Source organism: Rhamphochromis sp. 'chilingali' (genome assembly GCF_963969265.1).
Source record: "Rhamphochromis sp. 'chilingali' genome assembly, chromosome: 6".
Taxonomy (NCBI): Eukaryota; Metazoa; Chordata; class Actinopteri; order Cichliformes; family Cichlidae; genus Rhamphochromis; species Rhamphochromis sp. 'chilingali'.
Genome location: NC_137933.1, coordinates 32294443 through 32319586, shown reverse-complemented (window position 1 = coordinate 32319586; position 25144 = coordinate 32294443). Strand labels below are relative to the sequence as shown.

Below are 25144 nucleotides of genomic sequence, written 5' to 3'. Positions count from 1 at the left end.
AAACACTTTCAATAGCACTTCACAACACTTGGATATCATTTATTAGCTTTATATGAGGAAACGCACCCTGTATTGATCAACATTACCAGCAATCATCAGCTCCCAAACTCGGTGCGGACTTTTTCATTTATAGGTCAAACTCTGTTTAGGTATGTTAAGATATTTCATTTGCTCAGTTTATTATCTTAAAGTATGCAATGCATTATTTGGGAGATAATTAAAAGAGGCACTATAATAATGTAGGTTACCTCAGTCAAAAACAGCATATATATCGATCATTCTCTGTAAATAGCTCAAAAGGAATTTAAACACTTCAGTAATGCAATAATTCCTGTTTCGTTTCACTTCTTCTCCATTCAAATTCCAAAGCCCCTAACCTGGCTAAGCATCTTAGGGAAACTTTATAAATGCTGCAGTGTCAGTTCCAGACATTTAAGAATATGCCCCAGAGCCACTCACTGAGATATGTCCAGCCTAAATTTGCTGTGATGTTTCAATAGCTCTAAAGTATACTCTTGAAAGCTCTGACTAAATCACAGAATCACCAGATCCACTTTGCAAACTGACCAGATGTAATCAGATAGCCCACTGAGAAAAATGCTCAGTCAAGATATTTCATACATCTGCTCTGATTTAGCCAAGTCTGTCTTTTATACTATCTTTCGGTGTCACTGGGATCAGAGTCTTCCCAAGCTCAAAAAGTGCAACCTGTTCTCTGAAAGAAGAAGAACTATACATGGGTGGTCTAAAGTCAACAAAAAAGTAGACCTTCAATGGGAGAAAATGGAGAGAGTGACAGGGATGTAAATGGCAAAGAGAGGACAGAGAGCACTCTATGAGTATGAGCTGTGTCATGAGCATGCATTTATCCTACTAGCATGTGCCACTATCTCCTTTGTAGACTGTCATCCTGCCACTAATTGCGTCTGTGTTTTATCATGATGCCTTGTTATCTCCCATAGGGTCCTTAATGTCATGTCAAAGGAGTCTCCTGACAGCCAGACACAGAGTAAACATTGGCCAGTGTCCCCTTAAATGAATTCAAAACCTCTTTTCACTACAAGCAAGAACCTAACATCAATAAAGAAGTGGGACTTGGAGAGAGATGGAGCAATGGGTTTTCTCTCACCACAGATGAGATGCTACGATAATCGAGTGACTATAATACCTGTAACTGGTCACTGTGTACACCATTACTTCATGACCTTACTGCAGGATTGCACCAGTGCTGGGCCAAAGTTTTCATCACTTTGCAAGCTGCTACTCAAACATGGCGTAAGAAAAACTCGCACAAAAAATCAAAACAAAAAAACATTAGTATCTAACTCCATTCGGAGGTCAAAGGGTGAGAGGATAGGAGCATGAAACCCCCCCCCCCCCCCCCAAAAAAAAACACAGTAGAGATAAGATGTAAAAACAGTGACAGAAAATAAGCAGTTGGACAACCAACAAGATAGATTAACCAGGGAATGGAGCAGTTTTAGGAAACATCCAAGTCTTCAGGACATAATATAGATGCAAATTGATCACCTTATCTTTATTTTTTAAAGCTCTTGTTTCTGGAAACATAAAAAGTAGAGGTAAATAAGACCAAAGTCAATAAAGCTTTAAAGCTGTTGGAAACTCCTCAGCATGAAATGAAACTAAATCTCAGAGGCTACATTGTATCTGATTTTCACTGGTTTGCGTGAGTAAGCAAAGGCTTATGTGCAGGATTTATCCTTTTTTTGTTGTTGTTTTTTTGTTTTTTTCTTAGCTCTGTAATTTCTAGATGCCAGACATGGTCAGGACTTAGCTTTATACCTGCTAACTTTGCTGGAGCCTCTGTGCGATTGAAAACTGAGTAACTTGTTATGGCCAAAACTGGTGTGGAGAAAAAGGGGATGTGATATCTTCTGTGAGATGGTGCAGATAAATCACCCTATAGCAGAGCGGAGTGAGCAATCTGTCTCTCACCAGTGCCTGTCTCATAATCCAGCCATTTGTCAAAGTCTTTGAGACACCCAGCATGTGGCAGGGCCAGGCCAAGCACATTGATCCAGGTAAGTATTTCCTCTCTACTGTTTCATAAGCACTTTAGCCTTCTATACATTTGTGAAGCTTCAACTATATAGTGGTAACTTGAAGTGAATGAGTTATGTTAGCAATGGGATAATGCCAATCGCAGGTGATCTCGATATTTGATCTTGTAAGACACAAACCCTCATCTTCTGTGACATAAAACGTATTGAATGTCCCTATAATATGTTGTATTATGGTATAACTGTCACCTTTACATGGTCATTCTCCTGATCCACCTAAACCTACTGTTTTATTTTGCATATTCTACTAATTAAGTCTGAAGTTAACAGAATTTATCTGTGTAGTTGATTCTCTAATGACTAGCATCTCTGATTAAATTATTAATCATTATTTTTATTGCGTCCATCCCCCAGAGTACTGCATTGATGACTGTTTCAATTCAATTTCAGAAGGATGGCGAGGGGTGGATCCACCTGGGACGCAGGCAGGGCTTAAAAGGTCAATCTGTATGTACTACAAATAACAGAATCTCTGTGAGGAGAAATGAGAGGGTTGGTGCTTCAACATGAATACACTGTTCATGTTTTAGTTGCCATTATATGTAAAATGATAAATAAAGTCTTTGGGTAATTTCAGGGATAAAATAAAACACCAGGAAGTCATTGAGCTTGGGGTACAAAAGGATGGCTTTCTTTTCCCCTTGAAACCTCATTGCATTGTAAAATTAATGAATCCGAAACACATGGCACTTAAATAGAAAAGCACAGACTAAGAAATGCAGTTGCAAACAGTATTTTACTCAGGTCTGTATAAAAAGTGTCCCTGAATGCTCAATAGGAGACATCAGAGAGAAGTGATAGCCTACAGGAAGTGTTTAAATCCAAGAAGTCTTAATTAGCAATTCCAAACATGCTGACATTTCCCATAAAATACACTGTGCTGTGTCTGCTTGATTGCTAGAAACCAAGTGATTTCTTGTTTTTAGAGTTTTCATTTTTCAAGGCTGTGTCACTGCATTACCTATAATCAAAGTAAAGAATGCCCTGTTGGGTTTCCTTTGAAGATTACACCTACAGTACCTAATGTGTTTTTTTTTGGTGACTGCTTTTTTGAACAGCACTGATTGCATCATGAGCACAACTGTTTGAATAATAACTGTCAATCTGCCACGTTCAAAACAAAGAATGATAAAAATAATGAAGACTATAGTAAACTGTCACTGTAAATCATCAGAGTTACTATCACTTCCTAAATATTGACTTTCACCCCTTGAACATAATTCATACGTTACATAGAAGGTAGGCATTTGGAAAGCTTGTGTAAAACACCCATTTAAGAACATATTCTCTCTATGGTGAAAAGCAAAAATGTTTTACATTCACCTGACACTTTATTAGGTTTTTATTTGTTACCCCTTGCTAGCACCAGGTTGAACTCTTCTTTGCCTTTAGAACTTCCTCAATTCGTCAAATATTCCTCCGAGATTTTGGTCCATCTTGATATGATAGCATCATCCAGTTGCTCCAGATTTGTTGGCATCCATGATGCCAATCTCCTGTTTGACTACATCCCAAAGGTGCTCTATTGTATTGAGAATTGGTGACTGTGAAGGCATTCTGAGTTAAGTGAACTCACTGTCATATTCAAGATGCTAGGTGGAGACTATTTGAACTTTGTGATCTGATGAATTATCCTGCTGGAAGCCGTGTTCAGATGGATACACCGTGTTCACAAAAGGATGGACATGGTCAACAACAACAACACTCAGATAGGCTGTGTGGTCAAGTGTTAAAGGGACCCAAAGTGTTCCAAGAAAATATCCCCCACAGTATTACACCACCACCACTTGCTAATACATAGCAAGATGTAGCCTCGCTTTCATGTTATTTATGCCAATTTTTGATTTTACCATCTAAATGTTGCAGCAGAAATCAAGACTCATCAGACCAGGTGCAAATTGGAGCCTTGGCGTCCTGTTTTTAGCAGAGAGGCGTGTCACCCAGTGTGGTCTTCTGCTGGTATAGCCGACTTGCTTCAAGATTCAACGTGTTGTGCATTCAGAGAAGCTCTTATATAGAAGTTCTTATGAATATAGCATATGATTATTTGAGTCACTTTTGCTGTCTTATCAGCTCAAAGCAGTGTGGCCATTTTCCTCTGACATGCCACACACTGGATATTTTCTCTTTTTCAGACCATTCTCTGTAAACCCTAGAGATGGTTATGTAGGAAAATCCCAGTAGATCTGCAGTTTCTGAAGTACTCAGACCAGCCCATCTGGCACAAAGAACCATGCTTTGTTCACAGTCACTTAAATCACCTTCCTTTCCCATTCTGATGCTTAATTTGAACTTTAGCAAAATGCACTTATAGGTCAGTGACACTACATATGTTTATTATTTTCCAAACATTTCTATTAACAACCAGTAGAATAGGTGCGCTTAATATGGCGGTCGGGGACTGTATTTACCTCTGGTCAGTAGGACAACAATCACAATTGTCAAGTCAAGAAAAACAACACTGAAATGTTAAAAGAGAAAAGTGTGCCTTGGCTGGCTAGATTTGTGCATCCACCTGGAGAGATTATAAACTGATGCTGCATTGAAGGATGGTGAACCAGGAAGGGCCCACGTCAAGCATACCAGCTGGGTCACATGTGGTACTAAGCAAATACTATTTCCAACAGGCTTTCCCATTTTCAAAATGCACGTGATGTCCAGACAATCGATATAATCTCACCTCAACAACAATACCATCACTTTGCCAAGATTAAACTCTGACTAATACATAAAGCTGAATTAAATGCCATATCAGGTGCAGAAAAAATGCAATGCGAAAAAAAAGGGCCATTCTTCCACAGTTGTGGTCATGTGTCCTGATTAAACACTCCCACACAAGTGTGCCTGGCGAGGTCATGCAGCACCGTTCAATCATTCTGCCACTATGACAGGCAACCTTCCACCCACCGGCCACGCACATCCTCCCTGGGCTCCCTCCATTAAATAAATTGTGCTGTAATAATCTCTTGGCTCCCAATATTGGTGGCTGAGCACAGAAGCCTATTTTGATTACCCCACTTTCAGGCCAAGCCAGAACCATCTGTAATCCCCATGTTTTACCATCACTACATTAAAGAAGGAATTATTTAATGGAGACTGAAAGAGAAATGGTGTCATTATCCTATGCTTTCTGAAGCAGACATTTCCCCCCACCTTTCTATGTAGATTACCACTATAAGAAAATAAGAAATGGTTGGTGACATATTATGCTTACACTTTGCTCTCTGAATGTCAAAAACATATTAAACTGGGCTACAAAAATGCAGGCCTTAGGCAACTGGCACCAAGAGTGTGACTCCCGCTCACCACAAGGAGGAGAGTCATCGTTGTTCCAATCATGTACTGTATGTTGCTCCATCTCATTTTTCAATACATCCAATGATGGAAAGCTGAAGGTCCCATGAGACCCAAACAAATCAATGGCAAAATGTAGTCTCAAATTAACTGTAGTGAACCTGACTGAAATAGAGAATGCTGTTATTCAATCAGATCCCTTACGCTCAACACACAAACATAGTACACACAGAAATGCATGTGAGCACTCAGACTGGTACAGTAAGCATGCTGTATCCTCAACAGAAAGCCAGCAGCTGTTAGTGGCTGCTAGTGCTTGATAAGGCTGCTAATTCTTGATAAGACCTGTAAAGCTAAACTGCACAACGTTTAAAAATATCTCTGAATTCATGAAGTGAACAGTGATGAAAATACTTATTCCATTGATATCTTGCAAAGTGTAAAGACAGTTTCTGTAGAGGCAGCACAGCTACCAGCTTTACTCATATCAAGTACACTGAGTTCTTAGTTGCCAGTTTAACTGTAGCTATGATGATAATATGCGAAATTTTCTACTGTCATCAGTTTGAGGTATTGGGTGGCAATAAATTCTCACTCAAGCATTGAATCCAAAACCAGTTAACAAATAGCAAATGGTAAGATACAGCAAATGCCTTCAGCAACAACGAGTATAATTTTATCTAGGCTGTAAATTGCCTAAAAGTTGACTCCCTTTACCTTTATTTCTGCATTAATATGCACGGTGGTTACTCTCTCTTATATGTTCTTTGCAAAAGAATATCAGAAGCAAAGTTGTAAAACATGTCAGTTCAGATTTATTATTCCTGCTGTCTACAACACAACTGAATGCACATGAGGAATAAAAGGCTGTTGCAAAAGTGGACCTTGCAGAAGAGATTTGCCTTACTGTTCCAAAGGGATTTAACTGATTGACAGAAACTGCAGGACAGCCGACCTGATTCTGAGGATGCGATGGCGGTAAAGTTCCAAAGCTTAATAATAATAATAGAAATAAAGTTTGAATGCATGACATCTTCTTTTCGATTTCTCCAGGGAATTGTAGAAGAGTTTCCAACAGATGTGTCCTGTGGGCCCTGAATTGCTAGATAATTAAAAGGCTCTTCTTGATCAGAAGGTTGCATACTAATATTGCACCTCATCAGTTGTGTAGAAGTCTCCACAATGCTGTTCCATTGACAGACTCTTTTCAAAAGGCTCTATGCAAACAGGTAAGAAAATAATAATCATCTGGTTTCCATCATAAGAAGAAGACAGAAGAGCCATTCTGTGAGAGGGATGTCGTTCTGTCAGTCAAGCACCAAAATATCCTGTCTATAATATTCTATGACTTTTATTGCTCTTTATTTCAAGGACATGCTGTATTGATAGGTGTCAGCTCTATCGCTTTTTCATGATTGAGACAAGAAAAAAACTTGCAGAAGGGATATCTAAAAAAAATCCAGTCTGAACTGGAACATAAAAGGCAATAATCTCAGCACCAATCATGTGTATTGTTCAAATAACCTATAAAACTCCCACATATATTTTACAGCCATCACAACATTAATATTTTTCCTTATATAAAAGGTACATTGATAAACCGGTCTTATTTTTTTCGGTCACCCTCTGGGAAACTGACTGCATCTGCTCACTGTGAGTTGCTTGCTCAGAATCGAAGGAGGCTGTTCAGCTTTGGATCTGGAAATTAGGCTGTAGATTGGATTATGATGCCATTTTTAATCTGCCTTTTTCCCTTGCAGGATATTGCTCCTCCCCTGCTTCTTAGTGTTATACAAAACTTGACAAGAGGAGATTTTGCTGAATTCCGCTACAGTGATGACTGTGATTCCTTGTGACACTCTAATTTGAGCTTATACAGCCAAAGCTTTGATGCAGACATGGGAATAAAACTTTTAGTCACAGAGACCCTTCTCCTCTCCAGGCCCATTAAAAGGTCCCAGATATCTCCTTGTGTACTTTAATTACAGTCATCTTGCACTGTCCTTTTTCCTGATTTTGAGGTTGTAGGCATTCATGTGTCTTCTTTCAGCTTCACTTTGTCAAAAATTAAATACTAGCTCTGACTCAGTGGCAACAGACTTTCTGGCCTAATGTGCTATGTTTTCCCATATTGCTTCCAAATTGGTCTGAAATGCTTTTTGAGAAATGTGACTACTGGTTTTAAAAAAACAAACAAAAGGTTCTCTTGATATTGACTCCATTAAACAATTTAGCAAAATGAAATGAAAGAAATGAAATGTGTCCTTTGTCTTTTTCATGTTAGTCACAGCAAAATATGCAACACTCCATGCAGAGTTAAATAAAGCATAGCCTTAGCTTTTCCCTGTCCTGATTGCGTGCCACATCTGTGGTTTTAATTGTACAGTTGAGTGATTGCAAAATCATAGTGCTGAGTGCTCGTGGCACAAGCAAATGGTTCTCAGATCACCAAAATGTTTAATTATGATAATATACAGTATCCATCATCACAGCCCAAACAAGTGGGTGGCGACCTCTTTTTTTTTTTTTAATTACTTCTCTCTCAGTGCATCTGTTTATTTTGACAGATCTCAATGACAGAGTCAAACAAGTACTTGTTTTATAAGTACTTGTAATCTTGTTTTAGGATCTTGCTCAAAGACACTTCAGAACCAGTGGCCAAATCTCTGACCTTTCAGTATCAGGACAGTCTCCCCAAGCACTAAATCACCCTTCACCTGACATTTAACATGGTGAGTAAGAGAGCAGAGGGGTCAGAGAAAACACAACCAGCTGGGAGGAGCATAACAAAAATGGCAAACTGTCTAATACATATCTCACATCATCCTGATGGCATGTCCTAAGTGTGTTTGGATTTACACAAAGTCATCAACAGTGTAGAGTATACCTGCAAATAAATAAATAAATAAATAAATATATATATATATATATATATATATATATATATATATATATATATATCGGAGATCTCTGTCCAGAAGAGCGCAGTCCTGGGAACAGCTAAGATACTGCGCAGGACCCTCAAGCTCCCAGGCCTCTGGTAGAGGACCCGAGCTTGAAGGATAAAACCGCCCGCATGGGCGTGCTGGGTGTTTTATTGTATGTATGTGTGTGTGTGCGTGCACACATGTGTGCGCACGTGTGTGACTGAACACATTACCAAGCCCACCCAATACTCACATACACACCTGTACGCTACAGTATCATTTAGTATACATGAATGTAGTTTGGTTTAAAAGGCTATTGAAGCCAGTCTTACTTGTTAGTTAACAGCCTCTGTGTAGCCATAAATCAGGGATACTTGGCTAATAAAAAAAAATGAAAAAAAAATGGCAATAAAACCACAGAGTAAACTGCAGGCCTGAAAGAGAGTGCTGTCTCCCTCCATTCATGTTTGCTGTCACTGAAGGAGGAATCAAACATGATCATTTCTAAACTACTCTTGAAATATGATTTACATTAACTGTAAATAAAATAAAATAACCCTATTTTTAAATTAAAGTACAAAGAAAAGTGCATTACAATAATTTAGAAATTATTTAAATGAAGACCTAATCATGAATTTTAAGCAAAAATGTCCTCCATGCTGAGATTTTCTCTAACTGCTGAAGAAACCTCCAAAAAGAATGAATATTTCATACTATATAGAATTTATTATATAAGAAGGGTTTAATCCTAATTGGGACTGGGTTGTGTCATGTGATGGGTTTTTCTGTAAGAACTAAATGTGTCGGCAGGCCTCTGTAGCAATATCGATACACTAAAACTAATGAATGCGGAAAAAAAAAAATCTGATTTACTCTGTGAAATTGGTTCATTCTAAGAATTCTATTTTTTAAAAGTGAATGTTTTGGACTGGAGATACAGTCTTTAAATGTGAAAGAGTAAGGTGGAAAGGTGGTTAGTAGAAAATCTAGCAAAAAGGAAAAAAAATGGGCTTCTGAGCTGAGGAATGCCCCAGTAAATGAGACATACCATGAAAAACATCTGGGCCTAGTCACAGTAACATCATGTTTTTGTGAACCGTTTCCCTTTTGAAATAAGCAAGTGTGATGTGACTAAATTTACCTGAAATCACTGTAGGGGTGAATTATCCAAAATCCGGCGGATTTAACCCGCTCTTGTTCTCGTTCAACCGCCTTCTCACTTCCAAACATCCTCAGGGAGAACTTGTTGACCCCTGGTTGAAGCATTGCTCCTAACTGTCTGTGTATGAACCCAGCCTGATATAATCTCTCGTCGTCCGGCAGAATTTGATCAATGCCATCCAACTTTATAAACCCTGACTGCTGGTCTGGAGAATCATTTTGGGCACCACCGCCAGCGCCACTGCTGGCCTCCTGCGCACCTTGATCCGGCTGCCCGTCACCGATTGCTCCAGGGGGGCTCTCTTCGCTCGGGGTAACATCCCCTTCAGTGATGAGGCGTCTCTCCTCCGCAGAGTCTGAGTCGTGCACATGTCGACTTGTGATGGACGAAAGGCTGCCTCGAAATCTCCGACAATCTCCATTTGAGCTGGTCTTCATAGGTCTCCCTATGTCCGTCTCCATGATCACAGATTCCCCACTTTTGGTCTCGCCGATGCCTTTGCAGCTTCCTCCAGAGGTCGGCGACGGTGACGGTAAAGGCTTCATCCTAATGCTCTTCCTCCGGGTGTCCTTGTCTGCGTCTTCTCCTTCACCCATTATAGATGCTTTCTGTCCAATGTGCTGTGGCAAACTGTAGAGCCTTTTACGCATGGAGGAGTGCAACCTGTCCATTATGACATTGAAACACGCAGGAAATATTAAATAAATCCAGATTGTTAGCCTGTATTGTACTGGTTATTGCCACAAGCCCCGCGCTCCCTATCTGTTTGTGAGAGCGATCAGTCTGGAGCTAATCTGAATCCCTGAAAGCCTGCTACACATGACACGGACCGCCGTGGCTCTGCTGAAACAGATGAGGGATATTCTTTTTCATAATCAGACTACCTGACAGTTTGCATATGTCCTCACACACAGCCTGGGCGGTCCGCTTGGCCACTGCGTCCTCGATGTACATCTTTGTGCCGTTCCGACATTGTGCGCAAAAGTGGAAAAACTGCCTGAAAGTCACCTTAGCGTGGCATGTGAGAGACGTGCCGACGGACGGTGATACAGAGACCAGAGAAAGGTCATGCACGACGAAGGATGCTCTTTTCACAAGACGTCTTGTCAGCTTTCATAAAACAACGCAACACAATCGTGCAAAAATACAGTAAAGCATTCCAGGGACCGCTGACATCACTGTTCCATAGTCAGGGTGCGTTTTGGTGAATTGTGAATATTCATGATGCTGATCTATTGGGTTGCCATAGGAGCGAGAACTGCAAATAAGCTCAGCCCACCTTGTTTAAAGGGGAAAGCTCTCTCCATTCTTAAAATGTTCTCCCGTTCTTTTAAGTTAAGGCTACAGGTAGCCAACATGCCCATTGTTAAAAAATGATGTTGTCTTCTGTTGGAAGAGACCAAGGACCCTGCTTGCCATCGCTGTAATCAGTCTGATCTACTGCGTAATTTGCGCACACTAATACAAACGAAGCTAGAATAGACTCGTCTATAATTTGGTAAGAAGCTCTTGTATATAATTATTGGTATACGGGTGGATTCTCAGATGGAAATAAACAAATCTGTGATCTCCTAATTCAAGATTATTTTTCCAATTCCGTGTATTTATAACACGTAGGATGTCACACCCTTTTGTGCTTATTGTTCTTTTTATTTTCAGCCTAGGATGATAAAGAAAGAAAAATAGTCTAAGGGATTTTGTCTTGTGAACGAAGCCTTATGATTCTTTAATTTCATCAGTGCCTTCATTATGAATGTCCTTTTGTTTTTGTGTTCCGTTTTGTGTGTGTTTTCCTTTTTTCTGTCTCATTTCATTCATTTTCAGTGCCTGCAGCACAAGTATGACAGTTTCATTGCAAGGACATCTTTCGCTCATGTCTTCGGTACAGCTTTACAAAAGCTACATTGTTACTGTAATAGCTTAAACAAACCCAGGATAGCTGTGTGCAGCATCCTTACAAAAGCCTTTTAAAGCTAAAGCAAATTTTATCAGCAATATTTTGTAGATGATTAAAACATTAATTAAACAAGCCTTTTTTCACTATTAACAAATTATCTTATCTTGTGTCACTTCCCCAATGTCTAAACTGAGAAACATCAATGCCAGCAGTTTCTGAAGAAAGGTTATATATTCAAATTTAGACAAAAAACTTTTATCAACTATTCTAGTGGATATTGCAGAACTGCAGACACTGAAAAATAGAAGGCAATTTGCTAATGCAAAACAGCCACATTATAATTTAGGGAATCTCTTTTACTATGCTGGATTTACATAATGTAACTTCCAATACCCAAAATAAATAAATAAATGAAATGAAATGAAATGAATCCTAGCCACAAATACCTACAGCATTTGGTGAAAGCCCCCTAATTGACACACTAATACAAAGCAGTGCCTTTCTGCAATTCTATTAACAAGACCATTTACTAGGTCACTATTTTTAAGAACTTTAACTTTCAAAAATCATCCATATTGGAACAATTATGTCCTTTGAATAATAATGGCTGTGAGTTATATGGGTTGCAAATTAATTACCCAACTTAACTAAAAATGCAAGAAAATGCAAAGATGAATAATACAATTTGTAGCAAACAAAAGAATAAATTATCAATTTGTAAAGTGTGTAAGAAACGCTTCCCTCTACACCTGTGATGTCAAACTTCCCGCCGACCCAATGGGTGGGTTTGCAAACTGTGAAAATTACAGAGCAGGTACAATTCTGGACTTTTCACTGCTTTTTGTCCTTAAGAATAAATCACATCATGAAAGACTGAACTGATGATTTCATCTGAGTCATTTCATCTGAAATAGTTTTACAGCTTCCTGACTGATAAAGACAAAGACGACAAACACAAACCATTAAATAAAAGAAAAGGATTTCCATTAAATGACAGAAAAGTTCTTTTTATTATTATTGATGAACAACGACTTCCTTTTTGATTTTCTGTGAAGTAACATTAGAACAAAGTCCAAGTTTGTTGTCACTTTCTTTACAAATTTTACAGTTTTATTTCTTAAAAGCTGGGCAGTGCAGTGGTTACCACTGTTGTTTCACAGCAAGAAGGTTGTGTTTAACTGCACAAGAGCCTTTCTGTGTGGAGTTTGCATGTTCTCCATGTGTTTGTGCTGGTTCTCTTGAGTATCCTGCTTCCTCCAATAGTCCAACTGTATGTAATTTGTTGGGTTAGGTTAATTACTTATTCTAAATTGCCTATAGGTGTAAGTGTGAATGGTTGTCTCTCTCTCTCTCTCTGTGTCAGATTGGCAACTGTCCCCAACACTCCTCTATGATAGCTGGGACAGGCTCCAGCCTGAAGAGAATGGATGGATAGATTTCTTAAGAGTGCAAGTCCATTAACTCATGCTGATGGATTCATTGATGTAGTACAGCACAATTTTTTGTAATTAGATTTGACTCGCTGAAAGAGGTAAAACACATCAGGTGGTTTGTAGGTAGGTGTTTATTTTATAGATATTAGGTAAAGTTCAAGCCGGCCCACTTAAGCTCAAATGGGGCTGTGGCCCAAAACTAAGAGTTTGGCACCCCTTCTTTACACACCGACTCTAGGGCAGAACTTAAATCTACCACAACCTGTCTGCATTACTTAGAACTCTAAATATCCATCCATCCATCCATCCATTCGCTTATCCTTTTCAGGGTCGCGGGGGGCGCTGGAGCCTATCCCAGCTGTCATAGGGCGAGAGGCGGGGTACACCCTGGACAGGTCGCCAGTCTGTCGCAGGGCCAACACACAGGGACAGACAACCATTCGCACTCACTTTCACTCACACATTCACACCTAGTGGCAATCTGGATTATCCAATTAACCTATCCCCACAAGTTGCATGTCTTTGGACGGTGGGAGGAAGCCGGAGTACCCGGAGGGAACCCATGCAAACACGGGGAGAACATGCAAACTCCACACAGAAAGACCCCGGCCTGATGGTGGAATTGAACTCAGGACCTTCTTGCTGTGCGGCAACAGTGCTAACCACCGTGCCACCGTGCTGCCTCTAAACTCTAAATATTTTTAAATAATGCAATATTTGCAATAATACAAATCTTATTAACCCTACCTGTGTTTTTCATCTTCTGTCTCACATCATACCTTAGCTTGGGTGTGGTCACTGGTGTATGCGGATATTTGAGTCTGTATATATACTTTTGACCCTGTGTAAATGAGAGAAAATCCAAACTAAAATCTTGTGTAACCAAATCCTGTCTTTTAAGGTAATTAAAGATGCATGCTGTACAATCATTGTTCCCAGGAAAAAGAGCAGTTCAAAGGAATCATTAAACACCCATAATTACCATGACACACATGGCTATGATCAGTGTTTGTAAACTTCTAAACACAACTGTATCTATATATCTAAGAGACACAAACTGTGAGTTACTTTCAAGCTAGGATGGCCATTTTGAAATTCTGCTCTGAGAACAGAAAACAAAATTAAAATAGAAACTGCTACATGCACTGTTGTCTTAATGTGTAGTCCAGTAGGACATATTGCCAGCTCTTATCCCAGTGAACAATGTCACTGAGCCAGCATTCAACAATACTGGAGCACTTGAACTAATGCATTATAGTTAGTATTTAGCTATCATTATAACCACACATTTAACTATTAATAATGGAACATTTCAGCAGTTCAGTCCACCTGCATCTGAAACTGGAGTCACACTCCTACTGTACACCCATACAGCATCAAGTGTTCCAAACTTGCTGGGTCACATGTGGAGACATGAGCCAGCTTCCTGCTGAGGAAGTGATGCTGAACCTTGGGTTTGTAACATACACTGTCACATGTTTCAGAACAGCTCCCTGCAAACCCACATTTTCTTACCACTGTATATATTGCACTGTAATACTGACATTACACAAGTATTGGGCAAAGGTTTGGGGCAAAGTGTTTTAACGTAATCCAAATCAGCACTGAGTGTCATGTCTCTTTAATGTTACTGTCACCTCTGACTATTTAAAAAAAAAAAAAAGCCTCTCAGTTGACGCTGACGTTAATTTTCGCGCGCGGTCCATGTTTCGTTCAGGCTCTTCTGCTGGCACTGGATTCTGCTATAGCTGGTTGGGTTTGACAGAAAATATCAAAACAAAACTACTCCGCTGCTGGAAATGATCTCCACTCGTATTTGGAAGTTAAAACGCTATGGGCGTTTCATCCCTGGCTCCAAGGAAACAGGTGTAACACCGTGGAAGGTAACTGACCTTCATTTACGTATTACTAAAAAACCTTGCCCTAGCTAGCCAAACTTTCCTAAGCTAGCCTAGCTGTATTAGCTTTCTGCCTGACAATAACTTTAGTCAGTGCAGCGTATTGGCCAAATACACACACGAATAAAAAAACGTACTTAATATATTGTTCATTAGGATTTTTATTTAGAACCCACCTCCTAGTTAAGGAAACGTGTCTAATTTTGTGACTCATAAAGAGTAGCTTTCCCTTAGCACCATAACTGTTGATGAAACCCCAGAGTGGTGTTAATTATCTCTAATAACAACCATTTACTATGAACATTTTAAGTTATCTGCCAGCCTTAGTTAAGCTATAGTATAATACCTACAAAATTGTGAAAAAGCCCCCCCCCCCCCCCCTTTCTTTCTTTTTTTTTTGGGGGGGGGGGGGGGGGTATTGTTAATTTTTAATATTTGCGGGACATGTTTCAGATAGTCTGACAAACTTTAGTATTAGACAAAGGTAACCAGAGTAAATAGGAAATGCAGTTTTTAAATAATGATTTAATTTTTATGCTGAATTCAATTTCACTAGCCAGGTCTGATTACTGTCTGATTACTGTCAGACTTGCTGAATAAAAAAAAAATAGACTTAAATAGAACCTGTCTGAAAAAGTGAAGCAGGCTGAAAGATCTTAAAAAGCCACACATCATGCCACAATCTAAAGATACTCCAGAGTAAATGAGAAACAAAATCATTGACATCCATAAGTCTGAAAAGTATTAAAAAGCTTTTTCTTTTTTTTTTTTTTTCTTTTTTGCCTGTCCCATTTGGCTCTTTTGCCATCAGAATTATTGTCTAAAGGCAAAGAAAGATGCCCAACGGATTTACTTTACCAAATTGACCATCCCAGCCTTGCCGTAATGGTCCATTTGATTCACCTTTTATTGTTTATTTTATTTTCACTTACTGAATACGGGACAGACTTGACTGGGGGAAAGAAGGGGAGAAAGAAAGAGGGAAAGAGAAACAGCTGAGAAGAGGGACGGGGGAGAAGGGCAAAAAACATAAACCAACAGAACGGGCAGAAAAAAAAAGAGAAAAAAAATGCATATATCAATCACCTGCTGAGAAAGAAAAAAGAAAACAAGCAGAAGAGAACAAGAGTAATAGAATAAACAACATCACAATGATATATGGGAATATGACAGTAAATACTAAATGTTAAACATTATTGTGCAGCACATAAGATCAACAGAAAAGTGTGCTTTGAGGTAGGAGCCAAAAAGGGTGTAGTTTGTGGGTGTGATCACCCGTGTGTACACCTGTGAGCATGGACGCGCTTGTTTTTTTAAAAGGGTCCTTCATGTAATGATCTGCTAGAGGGTGTGGGGGGGCCACAGCCCCGTCCTCCAGGGCATGAAGCAGGTATGGAGGAGATCAAAACTCCAGACATCCAGAGGCCCTCAGAACACAAGAGACCAAGGAAGACCAACAGAGGGGCAGCCGCGCCACTGTCCCAGAAAGAGCTGAGGAGAGTCCCAGATGAGGGCTCACTCAGCAGCCGCGGAGCAGAAGCCAGGGGGAGTTGCAGTGACGCGCCCATGAGCTCCGCCGGCAGCCAGCTGTGCCTGAGTGACCGAGCCCCAGGCCGAGAGGCCGGGGGCACCCCACCTCCGAAGTGGCCCAAGCGAGCCCCAGGCTCCAGGCCCCGATAAGCGGCCGCCAAGGAGTGAGCCGGTGTGTACCTGGACGCCCATCCCCAGACACAAAGAACCACCAACGCACCGATGTCTGAGGGAGTCCGCCACTGGCAGGGGAAGTGGTGGTGGGGGGAGATAGGCCTCCAAACCTTGGAGGGCCTGAGATGTCCCCAGAGAGGTGGCATCTGATACCCAACCTGACATATAGACACAGACATACAGGCACACACAGATACAAACATCTATTCCCACCCTCATGCTCTCATATGCACTTACTCCACACTCAACCAACGTGGAGACAGACATAAAGAGACACTGTACACACAATCACACTCCCCAAGCGTACTCTACGAACCGGGTCTAGGTACCCTTGCCCCTGGAGGGGGAACTGCACCCAGACCCAGGTGGTGTTTTCTAAGGTTGTGGTACTCTAGCAAACCACAGTGAGAGTCATTATCCACAATTGTTGGGCTACCAAAATGACTCCAAGAGTGCACTGAAGACTCATCCAGGTCAGAAAAGAACCCATAAGAACATCTAAAGAACTGCAGGCTTCACTTACCGTAGATAAGCTTCCAAGGTGGAAAAAAAAATCACTGCGGACCATAAAGACCATAAAGGCTCGTCTAGTTGATGGAACTATGAATTCTGTTTTCTACCAGAAACCCCTCGGTCCATCAGTTTGTGCCCTGAAGCTCAAGGGCACTTGGGTTATGCAGCAGGACAATGGTCCGAAACACACCAGCAAGTTTACCACTGAATGGCTTTGGAGTGGGCTTGTCAGAATCCAGATTTAGATTTGATTCAGATGCATAAATGCGTAAAAAATGACATTGGAGGGTTTTTCCTGATTTATAAAATTACTATTTAAAAAGTATGTCTTGCATTTTCTCTGGTTATGTTTTTCTAATATTAAAATGTCTTTGAATACCTGAAACATGTCAGTGTGACAAACACTAAGTAAATAAATATCTGGAGGTGGGAAAAAATACTTTTTAACAGCATTGTATATACTAACATGAATTTATGGATAAATATATTTTTATTGTTTTGTATGAATATAAATGAGATTACATATTTGAAAAAGCAACTTTGAAAAGTTTTTATATACTGCTTTGATTTAGGGCTCTGTACATATTTTACATAGTCGACCATCAAAGATCTTTTTTGAACTAGGGAAAAAAATGATTTACAGTATTTGGCTTTCCACTTTATAGCAGATGGAATATGTGCTGACTGGGAGCACCTTTGTTTGATGGTTTACTTAGTTCTTCCCTAATTTAAATTCAGTTTTGATATTCATATAATTGTGTGGTATAAAAACTTAGTCACATGTCCTTCAAGACATAAAATCAGATCTATGGGAACAGATTAAAAATAGAACAATAACTTAACTCAAAGTTCCTTTCCTTAATTTCTATGAGTTGCAGCATAAAACAACATTAAAACTACCTTCATTATGCTATCTAGTAGCAGGAGGTACTTTGGGTTACGTCTTGCAGTGCTGAGGCACAGAGACACTACAACTGCACCATATCTTACATTAATTTTCTTTTTGCTCTAATGTTGTCTCTGTAGGAATATAGACATATTAGCTGCAACATTAAAATCAGTGTTTCTGCAAGGAAACAAGGGGTGCTGCAATTCATGGATGTTACTTGACAGGAACCACCTACCGAAAGACCAAGCAACCCCTCTTGGCAATAGACCCTCCTGTTTGCAGCCTGGCAGTGCCTATTGCCACACTCCAAAAGCTGCTGAAGAAGAACTCAAGGAGCATAACTAATAGCCCAAGGCATTGACCCAGACTCCAGACTCTCCAGATTCCCAATCAAATAGAGCATGTACTTGGGCTGTTTATGCTTTCGGTATTAAACATGAAAATGAAGTAACAAACAGCTGATGGTAGAAAAAGCCTATTTATTTAGATAATTACTGCATTTTTAAAAATAATTCTATTCAAAGTATAAAAGTATTTAACTGGTTGTACCTACTGGTTGTATAATTATCTTTTTGTTTTTGTTTCTGCATTTGTTTTTGTTTTTTCATGTTTGAAAAACTCCATTCCTTGTGCTGTTTTCTTTCATTAACTGCACCAGACTCTAGATGGCAAGCTAGAGCTGTGTATTTCTTAATGACACCAATGAATGAAACCAAAGTACATCTATATCATAGGGCAGCTCAGAGACATTGAGTCAAAGCATGTTATTTAAACTGAGCTAAGTCGCATTTACATTGATCACACAAGATTGCAATTGCAAATTGTAAAATTCAGTGAAAAGGCAAGTTGTGAACATTGAATTACAAGAGTTTATCTGACTAACTTTATAATAATAATAAGCTATTCCAGATACTCATGAGCCATATTGGGTAGTGCATCTCTTTTAATAACATTTTTAATTTTCATGAAATTGTATCAGGTACACATACCTTTGGGCTGTTGAACCAAGACTTAAAATGTAGCAGAAACAAAAAAACATTACTGTCATTGTTATATTAATAAGCTACATTATTTATCTTAATCAGTAAAAAATAACAATGTTATTGATTTAAAAAAAAGCATCCTTTAGAAATGCATATATCTAGTTACTTCTAGGAAAAGCAATGACTAATTCAATATTTTTCTCTTCATCAGGTACTTGAGGCAAAGGACAACAAACCTGAAATTGTCCTCACAATTGTGGAATCTGGACACTTGCTGGTCTTGCAGGGACAAGAAAGCTTGGTAAGTAGAGTAGGTTACTGTTTTTTTCTCATAGATTTCTCTGTGTGAACACAACATACAACAAAGATTACACATTAGTTTTTAGATCCCGGTACACCATATATTTTGTGGTTGTGATTCATAATTGGTTGAAATAAAATAATTAAAAAATCAGATATGTCTAATAAAAAAAAAGGTTTGAATTTTGACTTCCTTTAAATTTTTTCCCCTAAAGAATTAAGACTTTGGTTGTGTTCAAATAGTGTTTTATCTGGAAGATTTCTTATCACAGATTAAAATATACTAAATGAGAGAAAATGTAATCTGCTTGTGTTGTTTATTGTGTTGTTTGCATGTTTAAATATGCTAGTTCTCGTTTAGCAACTAATGTTTATTGTGGTGTACCTTTTTATCAAATTATGTTAATCAAAAAATGATTACACTTACAGTTGTTGAAATTATAGTTGTTTGTATTAGATCACAGCTTATTTATTTGTTGTTTGTCCTACCCCCAAATTATTGCAAGGATGCAAGCATGTTCAACTTGTTAACACAAATGTCTAATCAGCTAATTGCATGGTAGCAACTCATCACATTTAGGCCTGTGATGGTCAATCAATAGTTAATGGTCTATTAACCTGCTGAAGTTCAAGCCATACATCAGAATGGGGAAGAAAGCAGATTTAAGTTACTTTGGTGTTAGATGGGTTGGACTTAGTATTTAAGAAACTGCTGCTAGGATTTTCTAATATGACCATCTCTAAGGCTTGCAGAAAATGGTGTGAAAAGAGGAAGTATCCAGTTAGTGGCAGTTCTCTGGGCATAAATGCCAACCAAAGTGTGCTCCAAAGTGTCTCTGAATACACAACACATAAACCTTGAAGTAGATAGCAGCAGCAGAAGACCACACTAGTTGCCACTCCCATCAGCTTAGAACAGGAAACTGAGGCTACAGTCCACACAAACTCACCAAAATTGGACATTAGAAGATCGAAAAAATGTTTCCTAGTCTGATGACTCTTGAATTCTTCCACAATATTTAGATGGGAGGGTCATAATTTGGCATAAAACAACATGAAAACATGGATCTATCTTCTGGGTCAATAAACATTTAACATATTTTCAGGCGAGAATGTAGCTGTGTAAACTTCAAATATTTGCTCAATTTATCAAGACACCACATATTTTCAAAAGCGCTCCGACATTTTCGGAGACGTCTGTTACCCACCAGCTCGATAGCTAGCCGGGGTTCAAGGCTCACTAGAGCCGGTAAGAACACTGGATTCCCGGCAAATCGTTTTCAAACCCACCGCCGTCTTTTGCTACTCAGGTTAATAATCGTCAAGCAGACAACTGATTATCAGAAGTGTGAGATGCTCGAGAATATACTCCGGTGTCCTGTTATATTTTAGATAGCAAGGAGCAGACGGCTGAGTTTATTAAACTCCACCGAAACAGTCTGCAGATTTCATTAAAATTTAATAAACTATCATCTTGTCTTCATTTTTAGTTAGCACATACCTTAAACACTTAAAGCTGTAAGCTAATGGTAGTTATATAAGAGCAGATGCATGCTGGTGCAATAAGCGTTACGTTTTACTTCCAATGGATGCATGATCTGATTAGTCGACTAATTGCAAAAATAATCGGTGACTAGTCGACTATCAAAATAATGGTTTGTGGCAGCCCTACAGTGTACCTACATATATTCTCTGGTGGCTGCTTCCAGCATGACGATGTTTGCAACGGTTAGATAGTCTCAAACTGGTTTCTTGAAGATGACATTGAGTTTACTGTACTCAAATGGAGTCCATAATCACAAGATCTAAATCTAATAGAGGAATTTTGGGATGTGGTTGAACAGTAGATTAACATCATGGATGTCCAGCTGACAAATATGCAGACTCTGTGTGATGCTATTGTGCCAGTATGGAACAAAATCCATGATTTTTCAACCAAATATGGACCAATATGCACTTTTTACACCTTAATGAATATAATAGGCCATGAAAAAAGGGTCCAATTCCAGTACTGGCAAGCTGTAATGAAGTGGTTGGTTAGCATATGTACATATTTCTACATACATTTCCATATATGTATAATACTTTGTTTTGATAATTTTTTTTAGTTAAAATGGACAAGGATGAAAATGTTTACATAACATAGTCGATGTAGTATAAATGTCATTCTAAATAAACTTTAAGCATAATAATAAGAGAAAATGTGTGGAATTTCCTCTGCAGATTTTTTTGAGATCTGAGAAAGTATTCTGTTTTCCAGACAAAAGGGTTCAATGAAGGCCATATGAAATATTCTGTTGAAGAGCTTGACATTTCTGCCCAAATGTGAGGGGATTTGACTGACTTGTTTTGGATGCATGAAGCCAAATATCACTCTGAGCTTCTAAATGCAAGTTCAAAATTACCTTAATAATGTTTCTATACTATTACTACTATTCTAAAAAGAACTAAAGGCTTTTTATCATTTTAAGAAAAAGTATTTTCTTCAGTTTCTTCAAGTTTTCCTTTAATATAACAGAGTGCAGTTTTTTAAAACTTGATGCTTTTTCATGGACATTTGAGGATGATAGTTCTCCTATTGCTTGCCATGTGTGATTTTACATAATGCAGAATGATGACATTATAGGACTACAGAGCGCTTGCTCCATAATATAGTGCAGTTGTTCTAAGTCAACCTTAATTGACTAACCTACATTGTTTTGTTTTTTTTTAAGTCAAAGCAAATGTATGTTTACAGGGTTTTTAAGTAATACCAGGCTAATGTTTCCTTATAGCGTGTTTATCTGCTTTTGTGAAAAATCTTAACAAGAGCCTCAGAGCGGAAGCTTTAGGGTTATTGAGCAAATAGAGACCCCTGCAGACAGTTTTTGGTAGCAATTTTTTTTAACAGGTTTATTAAACTGTAATGCTCTTTTTGTGTACTTTGGGTTTTCTAAATAATTCAAGCATTTGGCTACAAAATAAGAGTATTTCAAATTGTATTCGTGTATATTTTTCTTTATATATTAACATGTCAGAATGATCGAACTGTTTTATGCCTCTGCTTTGTTCTCTTATCTTTTCTCAGGATACAATTCCTTTGCTGTGTGGCTCAGATTCTATTAAAGTACACCAGAAATCTGATAATCTGATGATTCGATTTATTGTGAAGGTGAGTGGTGAGATGCATTTCAATCCCACAGAATTTATCTCAACGTCCATGGCAATATCTTAAACCCCTTACAAGCTCAAGATCATTACATTCACAACATCATAACAAATTGAAGGGGAATACTTACAAAGCAACAGATTTTAATGATTAGGTGTTTTTTTTTTGTTTCTTGTTTTTTTTTTGCCTGTGACGGCTGCCTTGTTCTTTTGTTGCTTGAAGATTACATTTAAGTGTCTAAATACCCGAGCTTGTTTTCCACAGATTGTGTTTTTCTTGGCGCAGTTTTGACTGACAGATACAGACTGAGTTTGTGGATTTCTGCAGGGTGAGAGCCGCATGATAAGGATGCAGTTTGATGGATGCAGCATGGCAGAGGCTATAAATGAGTGCTCAAGTGCTGTGGAAAAACTGATGGAGTACATACCTGTCACCACTCAGGATTACGCCCCACCACAGCCTAATCAGCCCCCTGCTGCGGTACCTGCACCAGCAGTACAGGTCGCCCAGCTTCTATTTCATTTAATACAATTTCAACATCAAAAACAGAACTAGTTTATGTCCATGCATTTAAAATATTTTACCAGGATGTCCACAACATAGAGATAATATGTGACTTTACTTTTTTCTGGGATAGTCTTTTATGGAACTGGAAAAGGAGCATCCTTTATTGTGTAAATTTAAAAAGTATATCAACATAATGTAAATTGCCATAATTAAAGTTGTTACCTAGGCATTACTCTGTGCATTTTAAATAGTGGTATCACAAGGGTGTAGTCAGCTCCATCTATATAAAAACCCCAGATTGCACTCACTAGATGGTGCTATTGACAATACTGTCTTATTCTTAGAGGTCACACTGCAACTACAGTATGTGAGAAAGACTATGAAATATATATCAATCATTAGCCAATAACAGTAAAAGATAAGGTTTAGAATACAGCAATTTAAACAGATTCATATACTATAATGCAGGAAAGGATTTTAAATAGTTTATGAATTTAACAGTTTGAAATGCACGACCCTTAAGCCCTGATAAAAGTACTTCTTGATAATGTCTTTAGTATTGAAATTGCTGATTAAGAAAACAAACCAGCATTTATAAAACACAAAAACAAAAAACATGCTCTGAAAACCTTTCAGCAGTTGTAAGTTAAACTCTATAAACATACTGAACTATTGTAGGGGTGAGACTATTTCTTTAACAATCATACTCATTGTCCTTCATAGCAGTAAGCCAGTCATCGTTTCTTTCTTTATTTTTAAACTTGAAATCGTTCATAACATATGATTAACTGCAAACCAAATTCTTCTGCTTCTGGTCTTCAGAGCATTTAACATGAAGGACTGGGAAAGGAACGGACTCCACTATGGGGTTGAATTTGACCTTTAGAAAACAGACAGAATGAAGGAGCTGAGATGAAAGGATTTGAGGGGTGGAAAACTTTCAATTAGTAATAAGGCCATTGATTGGTCTCTTAACCCTCTGGTGTCAAGCTGTGCATATCAAATCTTCTTTTCTTCTTTTGTGTTTCATCATGTGCCAGCAGACTTGTCAGGAAAAAGCTGTGGGAGTTAAACCTGAGGTTGTCCGAGGAACTGTGTCCATCAAACGTCTTACCCAGGTATTGATTGTGACATAAGAGGCAGTAAAGCTAACTGCTATTAAAATGAAGCTTCAACTATGCAACATGTTAGTTGTAATTTTGCAGTAGGCTTAATTTGGAAATGCAAAATGATTGTTGAGTGGCTTTTCTTTTAAATTATAAAGGCTGGCACAGGGTTCGCAATCAGTTCTTTTTTTCCAATTTTACTTAAATATTTTCTGGACCTCCCACAGCACTGCTTGGGAGACACTGCTGTGACTCTACCTCGAGTATATCAACACAGTTCTTTTGGACAAGGTGACTTAGAGCATTTCCTGCGTGTTTGTCTGCTGGATCCCACCTTTTATGGATTTGTAGAGAAGGTGGAAGGGGAGCTGAGGAAACTGGTTGAAGAGTAAAGAATCTTAACAAGAGCTCAAGGCAGAAAGGTCAAGTTTGCGTGTGTGTGTGTGTGTGTGCGTGCATGTTTGTGTTTTTTTTTCTTTTTCTTTTACTTGTTCGTGTAGGCAGTGCCTGTTGGTGGAGGAGTGTTTTGTTGCTTTGGTGCCAGTGTTCTTTGAAATTATATTACACATTAGTTGTTATGTTACATGGGCCAAAGAGGATGCTTTGAATATCATTACATTTGTTGATTAAAGAATTTGCAAAACAAACATTCATTTTTACATTTTTTATTTAAAAAAAAGAAGAAAAAAAAACTATTGGTCTCACTTATATGTTTGATCGTGGCTATGTACTCTGGTCCCTCGTTCCCACCTTAATGCAGGTCCATTTCCACTGCACCACACATGGATACATTGTATTGAAAGAGGAGTCATGCAGCTACAGCAGTGAATTTTGCTATGCCAGCTTCCAAGTGATCCCACAATATTAAAGCTTCACTGAGTAAAACAAACTGCCCTCCATATATCTATTTAAGAATACATATTGCATAGGATTATAGCCATGCTATACAGTTAAAGAGAGGAACAAAATAAAAATCAGTTAATGAAATTGGGAATTATAAAAAAAATATTTTTTTTACACCTTTCCTATCATTTGAACACTCATACTTCAACATATACAAGACACCTAAGTTACTCTGGAAAGGAAATAAAAATAATACGTATATTATTTTTGTTAAGATAGTTAGACACACAGTAGTCATTTTCTGTAAGCACTCTCATTTAAATTTAAATACTGCCAGTCATTGAAGTCATTGCTTCAGACATTGAAGCCCTTGCTTCACAATAAAAGTTCTGTTAAAAGTAGACATCTTGTCACAAATCAAATATAGTTAAATGACCATGATATGCTGTACAAATTTTC

General features: G+C 38.5%; 2 protein-coding genes across 2 annotated transcripts in view; one reads left to right on the top strand and one right to left on the bottom strand.

Moving 5' to 3' along the window:
• The window catches only part of hcn4 (hyperpolarization activated cyclic nucleotide-gated potassium channel 4), a 74218-nt gene extending 63265 nt beyond the window's left edge, over nucleotides 1-10953 (bottom strand). The window contains exon 1 of the mRNA XM_080884890.1: nucleotides 9444-10953. Within this exon, the coding sequence (XP_080741016.1) occupies nucleotides 9444-10135 (692 nt within the window). The 5' untranslated portion in view covers nucleotides 10136-10953. The remainder of the gene's footprint in view (nucleotides 1-9443) is intronic.
• Nucleotides 10954-14498: 3545 nt separating this feature from the next.
• On the top strand, nucleotides 14499-24284 carry rec114 (REC114 meiotic recombination protein; the record flags this gene model as incomplete). The annotated part of the gene is given in 7 exon segments (XM_080884891.1): nucleotides 14499-14570; nucleotides 14573-14677; nucleotides 18993-19082; nucleotides 22149-22232; nucleotides 22557-22730; nucleotides 23780-23854; nucleotides 24070-24284. Coding segments are annotated over 7 exon segments (765 nt in total). The 3' UTR covers nucleotides 24235-24284.
• Between the last annotated feature and the right edge of the window lie 860 nt (nucleotides 24285-25144).